The 23,451-nt window shown below is 37.8% G+C and overlaps 1 protein-coding gene across 1 annotated transcript in view; it reads right to left on the reverse strand.

The window, feature by feature from the left end:
* The window catches only part of USP24 (ubiquitin specific peptidase 24), a 201,450-nt gene that overhangs the window by 123,300 nt on the left and 54,699 nt on the right, over nt 1-23,451 (reverse strand). Inside the window, exons 2-7 of the mRNA XM_007956287.2 lie at nt 14,793-14,958; nt 13,243-13,310; nt 9,794-9,937; nt 8,974-9,096; nt 5,596-5,631; nt 5,007-5,072 (exon numbers count right to left, since the gene is read on the reverse strand). Coding sequence (XP_007954478.1) covers nt 5,007-5,072; nt 5,596-5,631; nt 8,974-9,096; nt 9,794-9,937; nt 13,243-13,310; nt 14,793-14,958 — 603 coding nt within the window. The remainder of the gene's footprint in view (nt 1-5,006; nt 5,073-5,595; nt 5,632-8,973; nt 9,097-9,793; nt 9,938-13,242; nt 13,311-14,792; nt 14,959-23,451) is intronic.

The following is a 23,451-nucleotide window of genomic DNA, read 5'->3' on the forward strand; positions in this document are numbered from 1 at the left end:
TCTGCTTATCTGGAAATCTCCTAATTTCACCATCATATTTGAGGGACAATTTTGTCGAGTATATAATTCTTGGTTGGCAATTTTTCTCTTTCAGGGTTTTATGTATACCATTCCATTGCCTTCTCGCTTGCATGGTTTCTGCTGAGAAATCAGAGCTGTCCTTTGTAAGTAACTTTTGTTTTTCCCATGCTGCTTTCAGGATTCTTTCTTTGTCTTTGGTTTTGATGAGTTTGACAATGATATGTCTTGGTGATTTTCTTTTGGGGTCTATCCTGTTTGGGGTTTGTTGGACTTCCTGAATGGATATATTTTCACATTGCATCATATCAGGGAAGTTCTCCTCCAACAAATCTTGGACAATTTTCTCAGTGGTTTTATTTTTCTCTTCCTATTCTGGAATTCCAATGACACGCAGGTTATTCCTTTTGATGATATCCCATATGACTCTTAGGCTTTCTTCATTTTGCTTTGATATTTTTTCTGATTGATCCCTTTCCAAAGAAGTATTCAGGTATTTGTCTTCAATCTCATTAATGCTGTCTTTCATTGCATCAGTTCTACTCCTTTGCCCTTTCAAAGTGTTACCTATTTCTGACAATTTAGTATTAATCTTCTGGATTTCAATCTGTAGATTTAGAATCATTTCTAATTTTTCATTTATTTTTTCATTTTGTTCTTGTATTTTCTTTCAAAATTCTTCTAGGGTTTTTTCTGTGTTTTCTTTGGTCTGTCTTTCAGTCCTTTGAATATATGTGAATATAATTCTTTGAATTCCTTATCACAGAGTTCCAATGCTGCTTCTTCCTCAGGGATGTGTTCTGAGTCTGTATCCTGCTCCCTTGTTTCTACCACTTTTCCTTGCTTCTTTGTGTGGACTGTGATGGTCTGTTGTCTCTGAGACATCGTGGCGTTGTTGTATTTAGATCTCTGTTAACTGTTTGGGAAGAGCAGCCAAAGGTGAGTCAGGCTTTTCTTGGTGGTTGTTTATTGTTGGCCCATTGGTTGAGAAGTAAGTGGTGGCTCTCTTTCAGTAAGTGAAGCTGCAGGAGGTGTGGGTGTAGTTGTGTCCTATGGAGACTGTTGCTGCCTTTCACTCAGTTAGACAAAAATAACAACTGAATAACCATGAGAACAGTAAAACAAATGGGCACAAAACACACTGTGTAATCACACAGGAACAGTAACCAAAAAAGAAAAAAGAGAAAAGGGGGGAAAAAAAAAACACCGCATATCTGGAGAGAGGCCAATAAGAGAAAAAAGGTAGTGAAGGAGAATAATGAAGAAAATAGTGATTAAAAAAAAAAAAACAAGTAATGAGGTTAACCACGAGAAAAGAAAAAAAATTGCAACCAGGAACAGGGAAAAGAAAAAAACCTGAAAACTAGAACTTAGAAGGGAAGAATAAAGAATAATAGTACAAAGGATAAAAGTAATAATAATATAGGAGTTTTAAAACAGATAAAAACAAACAAACTAAAAAAAAAAAAAATCAGGGCAGGGCACACAGGCTCCATCCGAGCATGTAGACTGGGATGGAATTCCTGCTGGCCCAGACGGTGGGTGGGAGTAGGTATGGCCATACCTATGTTTACCACGAGGGTGTGGGGTATAACAGTAACAAGGGGAAGGTTGCACCTTTCCAGTCCTCCGCGTCCGGAATGTCCTTGTGGTTCCTGGCAAGTGGAGCCTGTTCTTAAGTCCCTGGAATCTGGAAGAATGCTGTTGCTTTAAATATCCAAAATGGTCAAACCACTTGTAAACATTCAAAATGGCTGTGCCCTCTGGAAAGGCAAAAATCCACAGCTCAGCCCGCCCTCCTCTTTGCTGCTTCCCCTTTCGTTCACCAGCCACTAGAGCAGTCCTGTGTAGTCCCTGCCTAGCAGGGCTGATTTTTAGGTTAATTCTTAGGTCCTACCACCAGTTGGCAATATCCAAGCTGTCTGTGCCGTCAGGATCCCTGCCAGACTATAGCTTCATATGTCTCCTTTTTTGGTGTTTTCATGCAAATTCTGCTGCTAGTTGGAGTTTAGTTCACTTCTATAACCTTCCCTTCAAGGGTCAGGGGTCCAGGATTTTCTTCTTATCTGTGTTAATTGGTTCCCCTTTTCTTTTCTGAAGACGGTCTGTGGCGTCTTTCTGCCTATTCTGCCATCTTACCAGAACTCTCTCAGCCAATATTTAGATGAGTAGGGCAGAACTTCTGGGCTGCTTGTTTTTCATTTTTTAAATAAATTCACCTTGCAGTAATTAGTGATGGTCTACCTTTTTTTTTTAATGGAATACATATTTTAGATATATGTACAATGACCTATCTAACCAGTTCTTGAGAAACAGGAAAGCCGGGAAAATATGGAATGTGTGGCTAATTAGCTCCATGAACAACTACCTCCTTTGCCATGAAACCAGAACTGGATGGTGCCTGGCTACCATTAATGAATATTTTGATCAAAGACGCCTTAGAAGAATCCTGGTCAACAAGGGGGAAATAAAGAACAGGATTTCAAATTCTTAGGTAGATGAATCCCTGAAAGTATCATCTTATGATAGTCTTTAATCCTTAAACTAAAAACATTCCCTGAAATCATTTTAAGACTGAAAAACAGTTTAGCTTAACTAGAAAAATGTATCGTGCATTATACTCTTTGAAGAACTATCTATATGGATTCAACAGCAACTAGAAAGGTAAGAGAGTAGGGGGATAGTGAGTTTATGTTAGTGAGGAGGAAAAACTCAGAAAAGGAGGGTGAAAATGACTGCACAATTCAAAGAATGTAATCAATGGCACTCATGTAATTTCCACAGGTAGAAACTGTTGAATCAGTGTATGTTTTGCTGTGTATATTTGTAACAACAACAAAATAAATAAAATTGAGTAAAAAAAGAAAGCTGGGGGGTGGGAAACTCTGTACTTGAATAGGTTTTTGTTGTTTTGCTTTTAAATCACTATTATCTTCTAGGATAATTGCCAATGTACTTTATCCATTCAACAAGGATCAAAATGGCAGTCCATGTGGTGCAGTGAATTACCTGGTAGGTCTTTTCTAGCCATAGTCTTTGCAAGTCCCACCGAATTACTCGGTGGGACCAGGCAAATAAGGTGTGTAGAACTCTAATGTTGGGATTAGTGAGTTTTGTCACTCTGCCAGGCTTAAAATGAGCCCTCTTAGATCTCTAGGGGATCTTACTGCCATCAAAAGAGCTGGAGGTAAAGTAGAGCACATACTTGGACCCAAGATCCCTGCACTAGACCTCCTTGGCTAAGAGACACTCTGGGAGAGAGGAGGCGGCAGTGGAACCAAGAGACATGAGACAGAGCAGCAGGCTTACCTGGCCCACGGAGCAGGAAAGCTGAGTGCCGCTGTGCAGGAGGCTTACTGGTGGAGTGGGGTGCACCTAGCTATACCTTTAGCAAAGCTAAAAGAGCTTGGTAACACCTACCCAAGCAGGGCAGAGGCCAAGTGTAGAAGTCAAGGGTGAGAAAGGCGTTTCTGAGGGCACAGCAGAGGAGAGACTGTCCTGATCGAAGAACTGTATCCTGAGCACATTCCTAAACCTGAATTGTAGCTTGTTACTTCCCTAACAAACCCCATAATTCTGAGTATTGTCTGTGAGTTCTGTGTGGTCACTGCAACAAAGTATTAAACCCAACAGAGAAACAGTAAGTGCCATGGGAGGGATGGTTGGTCTCAGAGTTGGTAAAAGGCTGAAGGGTGGTAGCATGTCTGCCCTCATAAGAATAAGCCTTAGGCTGCTGATAGTGATTCTGTCTTCCTCTTATGAAGTTAGAGGAGGTCAGAAGATGCCACCTCCATGCCCTTTTTGCAGTCCAACAACTTAATTTCCTTCCAAGAATGGTAGAAAAGGCTCCCTGATCAGTAGAAAAGTTTATGATTTGGCAATATTTGACCTTTTAAGGATGAGAAGTGAGTGGCAACAAAGGGTCAGTGATTACCAAAGCATCAGTCTCTCTCCCTGACCATTCTTACTTCACTCATCCAAAAAGAGACCAAAGGAGTTGATTAGTCACGGTCCCACAGAAATAATCGCTACTATAAGCACAATCTGCATTACTTAGGTCTATTACTTTACCACATCATTTTCTGCACTGATGAAATTTAGCTGCTAATACCTTGTCTTATATGTGATAGGTAAGTACATAACAAATAGTTTTTTATTGAATGAATGATTAACTAGAGAACAGAATAAAATGATTCAGTTACTAACAGGTCAGCAGTCTGAAAAATTAATGATAAAGTTATCCCGTTTATCACAAGATTTATTTTTGACAAAATGAAGTACACATGAAAATATAATACATTATAACTAAGGGATGATTCCAAGCTCCCATCTTATAGTGCTTTGTTATCTGTAAGTCTCTGTGATGTCAAAAAGCTTACTAAGCAACCTTGTTGAAATAAGGTATTTTTATTTGTGCCTGATACTATGAAATGAATGCTGATTTATATAATCATTTAACTGAATCATAAAATTATTATGTACATATACACTTGTTACATATAGCAACTCTCCTTAGTAAGATAATTTCATGTAACATCACAATTTAAGAGAAAAACACCATAGGCAAAGGGAAATCAATGAGAGAAAAATACTCAAATAGGATACACTGAAATTTGATTATGATTAGGAGTAAAGATTTATTTGATTATCAGAACCACGAATCTGCTCTTGTACAGATGAACTTATAATTTAACATCCAATATAATGTGTCCAGACTGTGTCTCCTAGGTAGGATACTTGCTGTTGTTGTCATGTGCCGTCGAGTTGGACCTGACTCATAGCGACCCCTCCTTGGGTTTCCGAGGCACTGTCACTAAGGAAGTAGATTGCCCCATCTTCCTTCCAAGGAGTGGCTGGTGGGTTTGAACCGCCAGGCTTCTGGTTAGCAGTCAAGTGCCTTAGGCACTATGCGACCAGAGCTCCTAGGTAGGATACTAGCACAAGTAAAGTCAACTTCCAAATTGGGCAAATACCATGGTTTAACTTACCCCAAGTTCTATATCTTCTGAATGGAGCTTGGCTTGGATTGCTGCAAATCCACCTAATTCTCCAAACTGAGAAGAAAAAAGGCCCAGTTCAATGTTAAAATGTCATACATTAATGATTTAAGCAAGCAACCAAGCCTAACGTGCTACTTTATCTCTCTACTCTAGAGTAGTTGGTCTCAAGAGAATCACCGTGAAGATAAGTGCTAATTTTCTTATGGTACGCTGCAGGAGATCTGCTAAGTCCTAAAGGTGATGTTTACCTGTATAAAACCTCGTTCCTTAGGGAAAAGTTCTGATTATTCTTTGTAGCTATTGTTTACTTAACACTAAACTCTGAGATATCGTGTTGTTGCTAATTGCTGTCAGGTTAATTCTGACTCATGGAGACCCCATGTATGCAGAATAAAATTGTTACATAGCATTTGCAGGGCTATGACATTTCGGAAGCAAGGTGGATAGGTTTTTATCCAAGGTGCCTCTGAGTTAGCAGTCAAGCCCTTAACCACGTGTGCCACCCAGGGACTCCATGAAATCTCATTAGAAAATGGAAAATATATCATATTAACCATTACTAATAAAAGCTGGATACCTTATTCACCAAATCCACAACCCATCCATGAGGCTCCTATGAAAAAAGAACAGAGAAAATGAACGGTAATATAAAAGCTCATTAAGCCTTACATACTTTTTCATCCTAAATGAAAAGTAGGAAAACAAATATTAATTTTGAAAAGTATTTTTGGAAGTTTTCCAAGTGTTTCTTAATGTCAATCTTTGACATACTGCATACAATTTTGAGAGTCTATGAGTGCATTTTGGTAGAACTGCCATAATACAGGGTATTTGTATATTTTTGGGTAACTGAAATCAGTTGTTTAAGCTTCCCAAAGAAAAGAATAACTTCAGTCGAATTCTCTATGAAAGTTATATTTTAGAAATTAGTAATCATTTACCTAAAAAGTAGCAAGTAAGAAATAAGAAAACTAATGTTTTAGTGCCAAATGTGTAATTAATTAATGCTCCTGGGCAAGCCCTTTCTTTTCTTTCCTTTACTGAAGGGTTTGGATACTATTCTAGGGGCTGGATATAGAACAGTGACTAAAAAGAGAAGCTCGTATTCTAATACAGTCAACAAAAACAAGTCAACAAATATATACAATAGTTCAAACAGCGCTGTTGTTGTTGTTGTTGTTGTTATATGCCCTCGAGTTGTCTCTGACTCAGAGAGACCCCTCCTTGGGTTGCTGAGGCAGTATCACTATGGAAGTAGATTGCCTAATCTTCCTTCTGAGAAGTGGCTAGTGGGTTTGAACTGCCAGCCTTCTGGTTAGCAGTTAAGTGCCTTAGGCACTATATGCCACCAGAGCTGCCATCCACCAAAGCTTATAAAAAGACAAGCAAATGGTCTTCTCAGATGAATAAAAGACCTATTCTATGGGTGATAGGTTATGGAAGACCTTTCTGGAAAGGCGCTCTTTAACCTGGAGCTTTAAGAATAAGACAGATTTAGTCATTCAAAAGCAGCCCAGGCAGAGTGGGTGGAATAACAAAGGCTCAGTGGGGAAGACAGTAAGATTACTTGAAGAACTGAGAGAAAACTCTCCCGGCTGGAACATGGTGAGCCAGGGAAGACAGGCCAAAAGCAGCCGTGAAAAAAAAGATAACTTTCTTATAAAGGAACATTGTGGTTGTTGTTATGTGCAGTCGAGTCAGACCCAACTCATAGTGACCTCTCTTTGGGTTTCCAAGGCAGTCACTATGGAAATAGATTGCCCAACCTTTTTTCCAAAGAGTGGCTGGTGGGTTTGAACTGCCAGCCTTCTGGTTAGCAGTCAAGTGCCTTAGGCACTACACTACCAGAGCTCCTAAAGGAACATTAGTTAGACCAATAGTGACTTCTCGACAGTAACAAACACAGGAGACAATAGAATGAGATCATCAATATTTTTACAGAACACAGCTGTCAATCTAGAATTTAAGACCCTGTGAAAATATTCAAGAAATGGGAAATAAAGTGAAGTTCAGGTCATCAAAAATAAAGACTTAACCCTACCAAGGTAATCTACTCTTACTAAAGAACATTTTACAGGATGTACTTCAGGAAGAAGAAAAATAAGGATTCCAAAGTAAGGTGTGAGATGCAGAAGGAATGGTACCCAAACAAAATACGGCTACGTCAAAATACTGCATAATATAACAATGATGAGTTCTATTTTAAGAGGTAAAAAAGACAAAAGAGGACTAAGACGACAGACGACAATAACAACAAAGAGACAATGAATCAGGAGCAGGGTGAGCACTCAAAACATTCTAAGGTTTTCAAGCATTGCTCAGAGGAGGACATAGATATTGACAATAGTTAGACTGTTCAGTTATTAAGTTAGAATTTTTAGGGCAATGATGAAAAGAATGACTTGGAGGGGGAAAAGTGGAGTCATTCATAAGGTATGGTTGTAGAAGAATGTCACGCTGAAGCTAGAAAGGAGAAGTGGTAGCAAACGCAGAATTTTAAAAGATGGACAATACCAGTGCATGTTGTCTGCTACTGAGAAAGATCTAATAAAGAGGATGCTAAAAGGAGAATAGAAAACCTAAGGAGTAAAATGACTGAGCAGGCAAGGGGGGAGGGGATCCAGGGTCTTGTAGGAGGAAAGATCTTTCCTTTGTGATAATGAGAGGAAAAAGACTGAAACTTCTTTGGGTCTCAGTCACTGTGTAAGTAAACTGAGGGCAAGAGAAGAAACACTGGCTGAGTACTTACTATAGTGAACCTCTGCGTTCAGTGCTTTTCTACATATTTGTCATTTAATCCTCACAACAAACCTGAAAAGAAGATTCTAATACTCTGGAAGACAGTACGACACATGATTGAAGAAAGCAGACCCTGGAGCTGGACTTCACGGGTTCTTTAAATACCCAGGTACGTGAACTTGGGCAAGTGACTTAACCTCTGTGTGCCTCAGTTTCTCATTGATGAAATGGAGCTAAAAACAGTATCTAAATTACTGAGTTGGTGTGGGGGTTAAATCCCAATTTACATACTGTATCTTTCCATTCAGCTCTTACCTCCTCTCTAGAGTGTTATCTGACCCTCTGAGAGAGCATTAACTACTTCCATCTCTGCATTCTATGCATCATACATATTATTATAATCATAGCCATTGTTTATTATAATGGGATTTTTCTGTTGTTTTCATATTTCCCCCAGTACACTATAAGCTAGAAATCATGACTTATTACTCTTTATATTAAGGGAAAGGACTGCTTTATTTGTACTTGTATTTCCAAAGCCAAGAATAATGCCAGATACATAGTAAATACTCGGTAAATAATTGCTAAACTAAACGGTTCCTTCTATTAAAGCAATAGACAAGCCGTCTACTTAATAAATTGATTTCTTTCAACTGTTTCTCAAAAAACAAAACAATGTTTGAACCAAATGACTGATTAGATCATGTACTCCTTGTGAGTATAATGTTCTGAACACACTAAAGGCATTTAAATACAAAATAAAGATATTGGTTCTGGGCTTGAAAAAGCAAAAGCCTTTATGCTTATTAAGTTTAAAAGAAAATTATATACAAGACTAACTACTAGATTATTTTCTCTACTCATTTCAAATGTCTTAATCTCTCAAACATCTCTAAGAAACTGGGCCACCAATTAAACTGGAGTTCTGATAATCCAATAGATAGGGCACTGAAGTCAAGTGGCCACTTCTTATTTCATTAAGTATCATTCCAAATCTATAAAATTCTTCATGGTATTAGTTAACAGCTATTGGAAAATATGCAATGAAAAATATTCAATCTAAAAAATTGTTCAAGCAATTTTATGAGCCATTTGAAATATTTGACATTCTTCAAAAATTGTTTTAATCCTTTCATGTAAACTGTCATTTTTGTAGCACAGAACATCTTCTCTTTCATATATTTCTCAATAAAAACATGAAACAAACTGTGCTCACCTTTTGGAATGTAGAAACTGGTGAAATAGCAAACATATTTCCCTCTCCAAATACTTCTGCCCAATTCCTTTGAGAGACTTTCATTCTGTTTTTAAAATGGTATTCATTATCAGGATTGAAAGCCTAGATTCCAAGAAAACAGAGAAACATTATTATTATCTATTTCTATAGTAACACATATTAGCATTAGAAAAGAAGATAAAATATAGCCTTGGACTCCTTTTTTCATTGATGGAATGTTCCAAGAATACTGACAAAGCATATTCCTTAATGCAGAGGAGCAAACAACCAACATGGTTCTCTCCTATCCTTTTCAATGTCTGCTGTGAGGGAAGGCAGGGAGGAAACAGGGTGAAAGGTCTGATTCAAAGCACTGTGAAGGCACAATTCCAGATGTATGTGGACTACCATGGGCAGAATCAGGAAACAGGGGCAGTGACAGATGTGACAAAAGTTAGGATGGAAGAGCATGAGCGAGTGTTCCTTCTCCATGTAGCTGCTATTAGCTGTTGCAGAAAAAGGCCAGAAATCAAATTACATAAAACCCTATGTGAAAGTATATAAGTTGTGAATAATCAAGGAGAGGTAAAGGAAAGCTATTCCATTCTATGAGCTGAAAAGTAGTTAAAATTAGAAAGGTATTTCTTCCAAACTAAATGCACAGGATAGTTGCTTTGTTTTTAAAATAAAACAAACCCTAACTGTTAATTAATATATTTAATGACGAAATCATTACTACTCATTTAATTATGAGTCAGAACATAGCAAGTATTTTAAACAAAATCCAAACACAAAGTACTTCATTTTAGAGATACTGTACCATTGTAAGCACACCCAGGAGACCAATGGGGATTGGATCTTGCTTTATTCTCTCTGCAACCAGTTCTATCAGTAACATCAACATGTTGTAGATTCCTTCATGAATTTCAGTACCCCACTTGTGAACAGCACTTGACGTCAGGAGCTACAAAAACATAAAGGACAGTTGAGAGTTTAACTTGAAAGAAAGAAAGAAAGTCTACAGTTTAGTAGTTTTATCTCAAATAATTAAGAGATTATTAACATACTACTTACTTTTATGTAGATGATTTGCTTTAAAAGACTCATAACTACAGTCCATCTACAGTGTTGTTTTGTTCTTGAATTTTATTTCCTTACATTAAAGCAGTTTGTTAAAAGAGAATTGATTTGAACAAAACCTCAGATCAATTCTTGGTACTGCTGTTTTCTATCTGTATAGCTGTAGACAAATTTAACTTATTCTTGGAGGCTCAGTTCTCTCATTTCTAAGAGTCATTAATTCCTACACATTTCACAAAGATTTTATGAGGATCAAAATATATAACAAATGGGATATATTACAAATATATATAACAAATGGGAAGGCACTTTATAAACACTCTATATCCATTGCCACTGAGTTGATTTCTACTCATAGAGACTTTATAGGACAGAATAGAACTGCCCTGTAAGGCTTCCAAGGCTGTTAATCCTTACTGAAGCAGACTGCCAGTTCTTTCTTCTGCAGAGCATCTGGTGGGATGGAATTGCTGACCTTTCAGTTAGCAGCCCAGTGCTTAACCTCTGTGCCACCAGGGCTTCTTACATAGTTTTAAGAATACCTTACCATCAATTTAGGAGCACTCTGGTGGTGTAGTACCTAAGGCATGTGACTGCTAACCAGAAGACTGGCAGTTCAAACCCACCAGCCACTCCTTGGAAGGAAGGTTGGGCAATCTACTTCCATAGTGATACTGCCTCAGAAACCCAAGGAAGGGTCGCTATGAGTCAGGTCTGACTCGACAGCATATAACAACAGCAATAGAAGAGGCCAAACTTCTAGAGCCACATGGAAAAAAAGCTCAGTTACAAATTTTCTAAAAAACATTAGTTGTGTTATTTGCGCAAATGAGCAAAATTTGTGAGATGGGTTTATATAAACCATTGACTTACTATTTTTTACAAGGTTCTTTTTTGAACTATATATTCCTCTTCTATTTGCAAATTAGATAATGAAACAAGAGATTAACATTTAAGAAGCTTTATGTGACTATAAGATAAAAATGTATGTGGATTAAAAGCACCATTCCCTCTGCTGCAACTCTGCTCATTTTTTACTTTGAAAAATGGAGTTCTGTTTACCTTCCAAAAGAGGTGGGAAAAAACAGGCAGCACCTTTATGGGGTAGATGCTCACCAAGTTTAAACATAACTGTGCATAATAGCCAAAACTAGAAGTTTTTCCCCCTGCTTGATTCTACTGATAATATATGCTGGCCTGAAGATGAAAGGTAAAGGGGGTAGAACAGCAAAGCTACTTTTGAGCATTCATTCATGCGATCATCTATTATTTATATTCTTACTTTTAAAAAAAATGCGAGATAGCGTATAAGAAAAGCTGAGGGGGGCAAAGACTGAAGTAGGGTCATCACACTATGACACATGGCTAAGGGAAGCAATGGCAATTATATAAAATACTACTGAGTTTTCTGGCAGCCCTGCCTAAAAGGCACATAGAATTCTGTAGCTCCTTTGATCTAATGAAAGGAAGTATGTTTCACTGATGGAGAGAAAACCTTTTTACTAGCACTAAAATCTAAAAGAATTTAACATATATATTTTTACATAAAAAAGAAAAAACACTGAACAACATAATATAGGATACCTTTGTATTCACAGTTTGATGGAAAAACAAAACCAAGGGTTCTTTATGCAACAATGTATTGTACTAACATTTACTAACAGCTGAGGGCATGACATAAAACAGCTCTCTGAAGCATCTCTGTGAAGAGTTAAAGTATTATAATCCAAATATGAAACTTTTTGGTGAACTGACTTGATACAGGGCTTTTGGGATCTGGAGATCATCAACCTAAAGTCTCTCCTTAGATAAATAAGCCCTTTTCCATAACTCTGAATTAACTTGTATTGTCTATTTCTCCATAAGTTTATTCACATTTTGATGTGTTCAACAATATGGTAACATTACAAAAAGTTTACTTTTATAAAAAAGCTACAAAACAATTTTAAACTACAAATTGTTAAATGTAATTCATTGAAAATGAAGATAAATCTTGGTTCCATATGATCTCTCTCAAAAATGATTATTTAAAAAGATTTCTTCCTGTTTTCAAAGAATAAGCTATTTTTGTTTCTAAGATTTGTTTTGTATTTTTTAAGCCTTGAATTAAAAGGAGATTCTGATTACCAAAATGCAGATGGGAGCAATCATTTGCAAATGGACATTTTGTTTTACTGGGTTTTAAGATCAATATAAACTCTACCCATCTGTAGTTCTAGTGACTGACTTGCCCATGAGATAGAAATAGATGTCGAAACCCAGAAGTACAACACAGCACAAGGCTCTTTGTTGTTGTTGTTATGTGCTGTCGAGTCGGACCCGACTCATAGCTACCCCTCCTTGGGTTTCCGAGGTGGTATCACTATGGAAGTAGATTGCCCAACCTTCCTTCTGAGGAGTGGCTGGTGGGTTTGAACCGTCAGCCTTTTGGTTAGCAGTCAAGTGCCTTAGGCACTACGCTACCAGAGCTCCCACAAAGCTCTTTACTCAACAGATATTTATTGAGCTCTTTCTATGACATACACACTGGGGAAAAGTACAGTTATCTAAGATAGACACAGTCCCTGCTCTAGTGAGAATTCAAGATTCATGTTCTGAAAAGGAATCACACTGAGTCAGAATGCTCTTAAAAAACACGATTCCCATGATCTCCTATTCTCACTGTTAAGAAAAATTGCTTTATAAGAGATGTAACCAGACAGGGAGTGAGCCTATCACTCTAACTCTGATAGAGAAGCTGCTGTATGCATGCCATTTTACTAGTAAAAATGCCTGATCTACTCAAACTTTCAGAAGTTTAAAATGTCTGCTTCTGTTTCTGTATGATAAGAAGTATAAAATGGCTTATATGTTGATAAATGTTATCTTTGTAAGCAACAAACCTTAGCTATATTAGAAAATTACACATGCATCTGCGTAAACTAAGTTTTAATCTATTCCTTAGCAGTTAAATAAAAGGAAGTAACGTTATATTCAACCAAAGACACGTGCAACCAACTGAATATAAAAGAAAGAAATCATTTATAAGTCCCAACATCAGAGCTACATTTTTCCTATCAGAGGATTCCACAGTTGAACAAGATTCATAAATTTGTCTCACGCATAAAAAGCTACAACTAAGACAAAATAAAACAAAAACTTGTCCAACTTTATTTCCACTAAAAAATCAGTTTAGGACATTTTTCTTACCTTTTTAAATGCTTCAGGCATACACCTATCCATAAATCTCTTACAATTTTCATCAGATTCACAAAGACCTTAGTAAAATAAATGAAAGCATATATTACCTTATTAGGTTTTGGGTACTTTATAGAAATTATATATATATATATATATATATACATCACTCAAAATTCATACATATAAAATTATTTATCATAGAAACTTTGATTCTTCAATGATTATTAAAAGTAGATCATAAACTTTCTGATGACGGAATAGGCTGAGAAACAACTATAGCATTGTTGTTGTTATGTGCCGTCGAGTTGGACCCAACTCATAGTGACCCCTCCTTGGGTTTCCGAGCCAGTATCACCATGGAAGTAGATTGCCCCATCTTCCTTCCGAGGAATGGCTGGTAGGTTTGAACCACCAGCTTTCTGGTTAGCAGTCAAGTGCCTGAGCCACTATGCTACCAGAGTTCCCAACAATAGCATCAGACCAAGTAAATACTAATCAGAACTGAAATGGGTGATTTTACATTTCCATGTCAGAGTAACTTCAGTGATTTAACTGAATAGCTAATAAAACACCAATAACAGCTACTTGCTAGCCATTACTGCTTTCTTAAACAGCTCTATAAAAACAAATATTTTCAGTAAACTCCAAAATCACCCTCCTTCCCTAAAACAAACTGAGGAACACAAAATACGGAAACGTGCCTGGCATGAAGTGATAAATAAATACCAATCCATTGAAAAGTCATCCTTTGGAAGTAATCCATTTTTTTTTTCTTTTAAAATCAGTAACAAATTTTGTTTATCACTGAGAATAATTAAGTTGAACACATTTTCTTCTTTTCAGAGTCACTGACTAGAGCAGCGTCTTGGTCCCAATAGGCACTCAATAAATGCTGCTGCTGAGAGCCAATCATAAATGCAATCATAAAACCATACTGCTCACAGTTAAATCCAATCTTGTCAAAATATTTCCTTTTAATGTATTACATTTAATCATGTTGATAAACTATGCACATCTTTAATAAGAAAAAAAAAAAATCACAAAAAAGTGGCCAAGGCACTTCATTTTATAACTGAAAACAATATGAAAAATAATTTTTCCCCTTCATAGATTTAAGTGTAGAAGTTTCCTTACATTGACTCACATGCTTTCAACCTAGTGATATTTCATTTCTGTTATCAGGTTAATATTTACCAAGCACTTAGGACAGTGCCAGGTACTCAATGAGTACTAAAATATTTGCTAAATAAATACAACTTTCTTCTTTTTTAAAAAAGGAAAAAAAATTAAGCCTTAAAGTGTCCCAAGCTTCTGTGAAAAAAGTCAATTTCAATTTCTATAAAGCTTTTCAATTATATTTTAAAGAGTTTTATGCTCTATTAGAGCTAGAAGAAAACAGCTGATTTAGTTCAAAGCTTTTCTTCTACACAGAATAAACAAAGACTAAGAGATTAAATGATCTGTCCAAGATTACAAAGACACCCAATGACAAGAGCTAGCATTAAACTCCAGCCTCTTATTAAAAAATGTTTTCATGGGATTTGAGGCTGAAAACTTACCAAGACGTGCTAGGTAGGTGGACGCCAAAAGGCATTTGCCTAGTGACTCTTCTCGCTTATAAGGGATGGACCAATGATCAGTTAATACTCGGCTTTCCAGTTCATATAAGTTTGTTGTAGGGAATTCAATTCCTTCTCCTGAGCAGTTTCCATTTTCATCATTCTTCTGGCAAAAAAAAAAAGGAATTAGAGTATAAAGCAAATAAATGAATTAACGACTACTTTAAACTTTTTGGGAGCTCTGGTGGCATAGTGCCTAAGGCATTTGACTGCTAACCAGAAGGCTGGCGGTTCAAACCCACCTGCCACTCCCCAGAAGGAAGACTGGGCAATCTATTTCAGTAGTGATACCGCCTCGGAAACCCAAGGAGAGGTCACTATGAGTTGGATCCGACTTGCGGGCAGTGAATTTAAACTTTTTAATCAATGGCAGCTATTAATACCAATAATGTGGATTCAATTTTTATTTCTCATTATCATCACGTCTTTCACCAACACCATTTCAAATCTTATGAACTTTTATTTTGATCCCTACTCCCTCTCTCAGAAGGTGACTTCATCTCTTTCTTCAAAAATAAATGCAATTTCTTAAACAATATCCAATCTACCTTCATCTGCAGTGATCCTATTCTCTTCTCCTCCTTTTTCACTGAACAAATACATTTCTCCAAAGAGTTATCTAAATTTCCCATTTTCATCTCCTCACCACTAACTCATTCCTTATACCATACCAATTTGGGTTAGAGTCCCTTCTCCCCTAAGTGGCACAAACGGTTAAGGGCTCAACTACCAGCTGAAAGGTTGGTGGTTCGAACCCACCCAGAAGCGCCGGCCTCATAAGAGGCAATTTGCTTCTGTAAGGTCACGGTCTTGTAACCCTATGGAGCAGTTCTACTCTGCATACATGAGGTCACCATGAGTTGGAACCAACTCAATGACAAGTAACAGCAATTCCCCCTAAGTAGTTACTGTTCAGGTCACCACCGAATTCTAAATCATTAAATCCAATGGACATGTTTCAGTCCTTATCTTACATGTCAGAAGTATATGATCTTATGTTCGCTCACTCTGCTTAAATGCCTTCCTTGACCTCCTAGGACAGTAAACTTCCCATTCTCCTCCCATGGATGTGGCTGTTTTATTGTCTCCTGTTTGGGCCAACCATTTTCTCCATGACCAGCATATATGGCAATCCCTCAAACTAGAGATGCCAGTGCGAGGCTCTCTTCCCACTCTGGACTATCTCCCTGGGCGATCTCATGCATAACCCACATCTCCATTACTTCTTATCTGCAGATGGTTCATAAATTTCTATCTCTAGCTTAGACCTTTGAGCTTCCAACCCACACATGCAACTGCCTACAGTATTTGACAACTTCTCTTCACTATCTCACAAGTATTCTCAAATTCACTGTGTAGCCCAAACCAAATTCATGATCCTTCCTCCCCAGTTCTGGTCCACTTCTCATGTTTTCCATCTAGGACATGGCAGTGTGTCCATCTAACAGCACAAGCCAGGTTCCATCTGATAGCCAGCACCTGTAGGCCTGTGAATGAGCCTTCAGATAAATCCAGCCTTCAGCCATCAAGTCACACCCTGCCTTCTAGTCATCCAGATACCTTGGAGCAGAGATAAACTGTCTTCTTGTTGTTGTTATGTGCCCTCCAGTGGAGTCAGGTTTCCAGGCAGTATCACTACAGAAGTAGATTGTCCCATCTTCCTTTCAAGGAGTGGCTGTTGGGTTTGAACCGCCAGCCTTCTGGTTAGCAGTCAAGTGTCTTAGGCACTATGTCTTACCTATGCTCTATTTGCACACACACACACACATAGAATCTATGCACATAATTAACAGTTGTTTTATGCTACTATCCCTGAACTAACCTTTCTACCTCTGTAACCTACATAACTCCTGCTGCTGCTGTTAATGTGCCCTTGAGTCGATTTTGGCTCATAGCAACCCCAATAGGACAGAGTGCCTTATAAGGTTTCCTAGGGTAATCTTTATGGAAGTAGATTCCCATGGAGTGGCTGGTGCGTTCAAATTTGTGATCTTTTGGTTAGCAGCTGAGCACCTAACCATTGAGCTAACAGGGTTCCCTACTTAACTCCTAACACATCCCTGTATCTTTCAAGGAAGCTACGTGAGATAAAGAGCTTGGTTTGGCCTTTTTCTCTGGTTTCTGGAAAATAAATAACCCTTGGAATTCTCTAACAATCAAGGTCCCCCCTTTGTTTTCCAAAATAGCAAGGCAAACACAGAATGAAACATGTATAAATGAATAGATGCCGCACAGGGCCCCCCTGGCCGCAAACATCAAAAAGGGAGGTAGCATGAGGAATCAATCATACATAGGTACTGAGGAATCAATCATACATAGGTACTGATTCACGATACATATCAAGGCTCTAGTCACACATATATACTGAGGTCCCTATAACTTGTAAATGAACCTGGACTTTGTAACTTCCTCTTTTGGGCTTCCTGTAGTGGTGAGAACTGGAGCAGATAGGGCATCCCCAAGGACAATGGAAGCCTGGAAGCCTCAAGCTGCCGGGACCTCTCCTAGACCTTGCCTGATCCATCTCTTTGCTGTATCTTTTCTGGTTATAATAAATGGGTAAAGCTAAGTATATGTATTCTCTGAGAGTTGTGTGAGTCATTCTAGCAAATTATCAAACCTACCAGGGGCACTGAGAACCAACAGATAGGCTGACTTTTGCCTATTTGGCAGAGGTTGGAATGACAGTGTCCTAACTACAGGGATCCAACTCTGGGTAGTTAGTGTCACACAGAGAAAGTGCCACATGGTGGTGAGTGTTAGGATAATAAAGTGGGAAAGTGGGGATGTAAGTTACCTTCCCATTTTCAAGATCAGCCTTATGTTATTATTTATGAAGAAGCCTCCAGAACATCTAAAGTAGGTCAGTTCCTCCAATGATTGGTAACCCAAAACTCCCCTTCATAGCACTACTCACAGATGTAATGATATATTCATTTAATTAATTTTGTATTTACTTATTTAATGTTTACCCCCCACTAGAACAAACTCCATGATGGCATAGGCCCTGCCTGTCTTGACTGCCTCTGTAACTAACACAAACAAGATATTTCATGAATGCTGTTACATGAAAAAGTAATTAATGTGACATTTCAACAAAGAGATAATGGCTAGACTTTCCAGTTCTCAACATGTTAATTTGTAATAAAGTAAATAAAATCTCTCCAAAAAACTGCCTAATGCCCAGACAATGTTTCTACAAGTGTATTTGTATGTTTTGTAAGAATTCCCAGGTATATAGTAGAGGTGACAAGGGACGAGGTTGTAGTCCCTTCTTGGCCACAGCCAGCTACCCAGAGGGAGAAAGTAGTTGAACCTGTGGGCTCAGGACCATGGTCGCAGGGAACATCAAGCTCAATTGGCATAACATACTACACAAAAACACTGTTCTACATCCTACTTTGGAGAGTAGCGGCTGGGATCTTAAAAGCTTGCAAGTAGCCATCTAGATGCAACGATGGGTCTCTCCTCATCCAGAGCAAAAAAGAACGAAGAAAACCAAAGATGCATGGAACAATTAGTCCAAGCGACTGGTACACCATACAATCCTCATCCTATACAACTACTGAAGCTGGGTGGAGTCAAAGTTCAGCCTGCATTAAGGCTGAAGGCAGATAAGTAAACATGATAACTCAGTTCCTTAAGAATTGAATGGAATGAAAGGTCAATTTACACATTGTCTCCATGTTATCCTCTAGAAACAGGTGATAAGTATGTTAAGACATTTTGAAAAGTGACCAGAACAGGAACAAAGTTGCTGGGAACTGATATTCTCCCCTCTACCTAAGCCCCAGTCAGCTCTTGGCAGGAAGCTGGTGTGACTCATCGGGTGTGCAAGCACAATGCATTAAAAAAACGACTGTCCCTTTAAACCGAGATGAAGGAAATTTCAGGCAATCCTCAACTAATTCACAGTCAAATTCCTTAAGTTTTCATGAATATGTATAACCCCCTCTCATGAAACTTACAAAAACTGTAACCTGACCGCCATCCAGGGAGTCAGATTTGGGTATGGACCCCGTATCCTTCCACTGTCGTTTTGCAATAAATAATTCTCTCCTCTTAATCACTCAGCATGTAAACTGTTTTGGCCTGACTGAGCACCGAGCAGGGACCCACGTTTAGTCTGATTTCACTATAAGACCAGAAAAACTAGATAGTGCCTGGCTACCACTTAGAGGGTGATCTATGTAGGAGATCCTGGATAGAATGGGAGAAAAATGGGGAACAAAACTCAAAATCATTTGGGAAAAAAAAAAGGGGAGGGGACCTGGTGAAAACACTGAGCCCCTAGCTGCCCTTCAGGTCTGGAATTGAACCCACACCTGTGGCTTCCAGCCAAACAAAAGACAGGCATATGAGTTGAACATTTACCTGAGGTAGATACACTCCTTAGAGAGAACAATTATGGGAGAAAGAAGGGCTGTTTATGCACAGAGAGACAGCTCTGGGGGACAGGAGTGCATGGAGGGAGGGAAACAGGGAAGAGGTAACTATTGGGAGGAAATGGGAGGAGAGATGTTGCATTGTGGTAAACTGTAGTCAATGTCATGAGACAAAGTGTATGTGAGCTGCTGTATGGAAAGTCAATTTGCTCTGTAAACTTTCACCCAAATCACAATAAAAATCAAGAAAAGAAAAGAAAAAAACTGCCTAATACCTTCTCTAATCTTGAAAACCTAAATATTTTCACAATTCACCCTTATCATCTCATTTTTTAAAAAATAATCTTTAACTTCAATGAAGCAATCATGCAAATGAAGCAGAAATGACAAAGCAAATAGAACAAAACTAATTTCAATTCCATATCAATGATCGCTAAAGGAATTTAACACAGATTATATTTTTCAGATTTGTGGCTAAACTGGGACCAAAAACAAGAAGATGATGAAAAACTAAAACCAGAGCTGAAGATAATATAAATTGAGGGTTGAGAGGATGGTAGATTACGTCGGATAGAACCAAAATGTTTTGGGACACTTTATAGTTTCAAACACTTTGCAGAAATACACTTAAGCCACAATAAATACTTGAAGGACCTAAAAGGATCCAAATAGGAAAGAAAGTAGGGCAGTCAAAATTGCACAACTGCTAAAATACTTAAATTTATTTATCTAGAATCATTTCAGAATTAAAGCATTCAAAACAAAATAATTCAGTTGTTATTGTATTGTTAGATGCCGTGGAGTCAGACCTGACTCACAGCAACCCCTCCTTGGGTTTCCGAGGAGGTATCACTACAGAAGTAGATTGCCCAACCTTCCCTCCAAGGAGTGGCTGGTGGGTTTGAACCACCAGCCTTGTGGTTAGCAGTCAAGTGCCTTAGGCATTAATTTCTAAAGGTGTTTAAAAATCAAATCATATATGAAATCATCAAATGACTTAGTAGCTATTAAAACTGAGGGTTTCTGTGGCCAGGGAAGAAAGATCTTCAACATCATCACTAATGAGACAAACACCACTGTCTCCTGACAGCATGCAGTGAAGTCCATAATATCACTTCTGTGGTAGTTATGCCAAAAGTGTATAACCTGAATCTAATCCTGAGGAAATCCAAAATGGGCAACAGTCTACAAAATAACTAGCCTGTATTCTTCAAAACTGTCAGTCACGAAAGACTGAGGGAGACCGGAGAGACATGACAACTAAATGCAACCTGAGATCTGGGTTGGATCTTGAAATATGAATTTTCATTTATTTAATTTTACTTTGGGCTTCAAAAGAATTTTAATACTGTATCTGCATTAATTTCCTGATTTTGAAGACTCTGTTGTGCTTTTAGGATATACACACTGAAGTATTTAGCAGTAAAGGTATCATGTCTCTAACTTACTCTCAAACAGTTCAGGAAAAACAATAAACACACACACATACACACAAACACATATATTATGTATATACATACACACAGGAAGAGAGAAACAAAGTAGATGTGATAAAATGTTAACATTTGGAGAACCTGAATGAAGTTTATATAATAATTATTTGTACTATCTTTTCAACTTTTATGTAAATATTAAATTATTTCAAAATTAACATTAAAACTATTTAGTTGAATAAATATATAACCAACCAACGAATCAAACACTGCTATGGAGTTGGATCCAACTCATAATGACCCCTCCTTGGGTTTCCAAGGCGGTATCTCTACAAAGTAGTTTGCCCAACCTTCCTTCTGAGGAGTGGCTAGTGGGTTTGAACTGCCAACCTTGTGGTTAGCAGTCAAATGCCTTAGGCACTATGCCACCAGAGTGTCTTAAATATATAAAAGCACAGAAATTTAGATCTAAGATAGACTCTAAGAAAAGTCAGTATTAATATTTCACACATGAAGAATTTAATGAATTAGAAGTAAAAACTCACCCACGGGGCCTATGGACCTGGGACCCTAATCTCAGAGGACATCATGCTCAATTGGCACAACACTATACATAAAAATCTTGCTCTACAACCTACTTTGGTGAGTAGCAACTGGAGTCTTAAAAGCTTTCCAGCAGCCATCTAAGATGCAGCTATTGGTCTCCTCTCATTTGAAGCAAAGAAGAGTGAAGAAAATCAAAGGCATCTGGAAACAATTAGTCCAAGAATAAAATAGACCATGAGGGGGACGAGGACCTCAGCCTTCATGATCCTGAGACCAGAAGAACTAGATGGTGTCCAGCTACCAATGCCCACCACTTAGAAAGGGATCAAAACTGGAGAGCCTGGATAGAGTGGAAGTAAAAATGTGAAACAAAATTCAAAAGCACAAAAATGACCAGAATTACCGGTCAGAGACTGGTAGAACCCCAAGACTATGGTCTTGGGTTACCCCTCTGGCCTAGAAATGGGCTCACTTCCATGGATTGGCTCTCAGCCCAACAGTAGAAAGACCTACATGCAGAACACCTACTCCAGGGCAACGCACCCACCTACTCTAAGGAGATGCAACTCTTAGATCAATGAGCCATGAGACAGCAGAGGGGCAGCGTTCACACAGAGGGAAAACTGGACAGACGAGAATGCATAATTAAGAAAGCCACAGGGAGGGGGAAGTCACTGGGTAGGGAGGCTAGTAGGGATTTTCATGGATGGGGATGGTAATCGGGGTGCGAATCAAATGTATATGAACTGTTGAATGTAAAACAAATTTGCTCTATAAATCTGTACTCAAAGCAAAATTAAAAAAGAAAAAAAAAAGTAAAGATTCACCTAAGATCAAAAAGATAGTGGCAAAAGAACAGTTAAACTGTATTTATGAAGCTCTACTACGATGCTCATTCCATTTCATAACACATATAATTTGATTTCTAAATAATTTCATGTTTTGTTTTAAATTACCAAATAATACATGCTTATTGTAGAAAATTCAGAAAATATGAACAAGCAAAAATTTACAACAGCATTAATTCCAACATTTTTAAAAAACTAACACTTTAATAAATATTTTTCCAGTAAAATGTTTCTTTAAAGAGCTTTTATTTTCTTAAAAATTCACAAACGTGCAACTAGTAGAACTGAAGGAAGAAATATGCAATTCAACAGTAATAGGTGGAGAATTCAGAACTTCACTTTCAATAATAAAGCAATTAGGCAGGAGGTCAATAAGGAAGACTTAAGCCAAGGAGAACAACATAAGCCACCTAACAACACTCTCAGGAGCTCTGGTAGCATAGTGCCTAAAGCACTTGACTGCTAACCAGAAGCGTAGTAGTTCAAACCCACCAGCCACTCCTTGGAAGGAAGGTTGGGCAATCTACTTCCGTAGTGATACTGCCTCAGAAACCCAAGGGAGGAGTCCACTTGACAGCACATAACAACAACAACAAAACAACAAACAACACTCTCACCACTGCCATAGCCCTCATCATTCTCTCTTATATAAACACAATGTTAACGTAGCATTCCTCTTCCTGTCTGATTTAAAAGACAGTTAAATAAAGCAATAATTATAAAACTGTGTTAATGAGTTTATAAAGTATAAAAATATAATTTGTATGGCAATAATAGCACAATGGAGCAGGGAGGGAACAAAGCTTTATTAGAGAAAAGTTTTTATATGCTATTAAAATTAAGTTGCTATTAACCCAAAATATAGTTATGAGTTAAGATGTTAATTACAGTCTCCAAGGAAACCATTAACAAAATAACTAAAATGGGGGGGGGGGAGTGGTGGCATAGTAGATAAGGCACTTGGCTGCTAACCAGAAGGTCAGCAGTTCAAACCCACCAGATGCTCTGTGGAAGGAAGATGGGGCTATCTACTTCTGTAAAGATTTCCAGCTTCAGAAACCCAATAGGGGTCTTGCTATGAGTCAGAAATGACTCGATGACACTGAGTTTGGTTTTTGGTTTTATATATAAAGAGGTAACAAAGGAACTTAAATGGTACACTAGAAAATATTTGATATCAAAGAGAACAGTAATAGAAAATTAGAGGTACCAAACAAACAAACAAAAAAAAACAAGACACATACAAAAAACAATCAGCAGGATGGCAGATATAAATCCTACTTTATTATTTTTTTTTTTTATTAGGATTTGGGTGAAGATTTACAGAGTAAATTCACTTTTCATACAGCAGTTCACATATACTTTGTCTCATGTCATTGACCAAAAT

Source organism: Orycteropus afer, unplaced genomic scaffold, assembly GCF_000298275.1.
Source record: "Orycteropus afer afer isolate SDZICR_OR568_19922 unplaced genomic scaffold, OryAfe1.0 scaffold00600, whole genome shotgun sequence".
In the NCBI taxonomy this organism is placed as follows: domain Eukaryota; kingdom Metazoa; phylum Chordata; class Mammalia; order Tubulidentata; family Orycteropodidae; genus Orycteropus; species Orycteropus afer.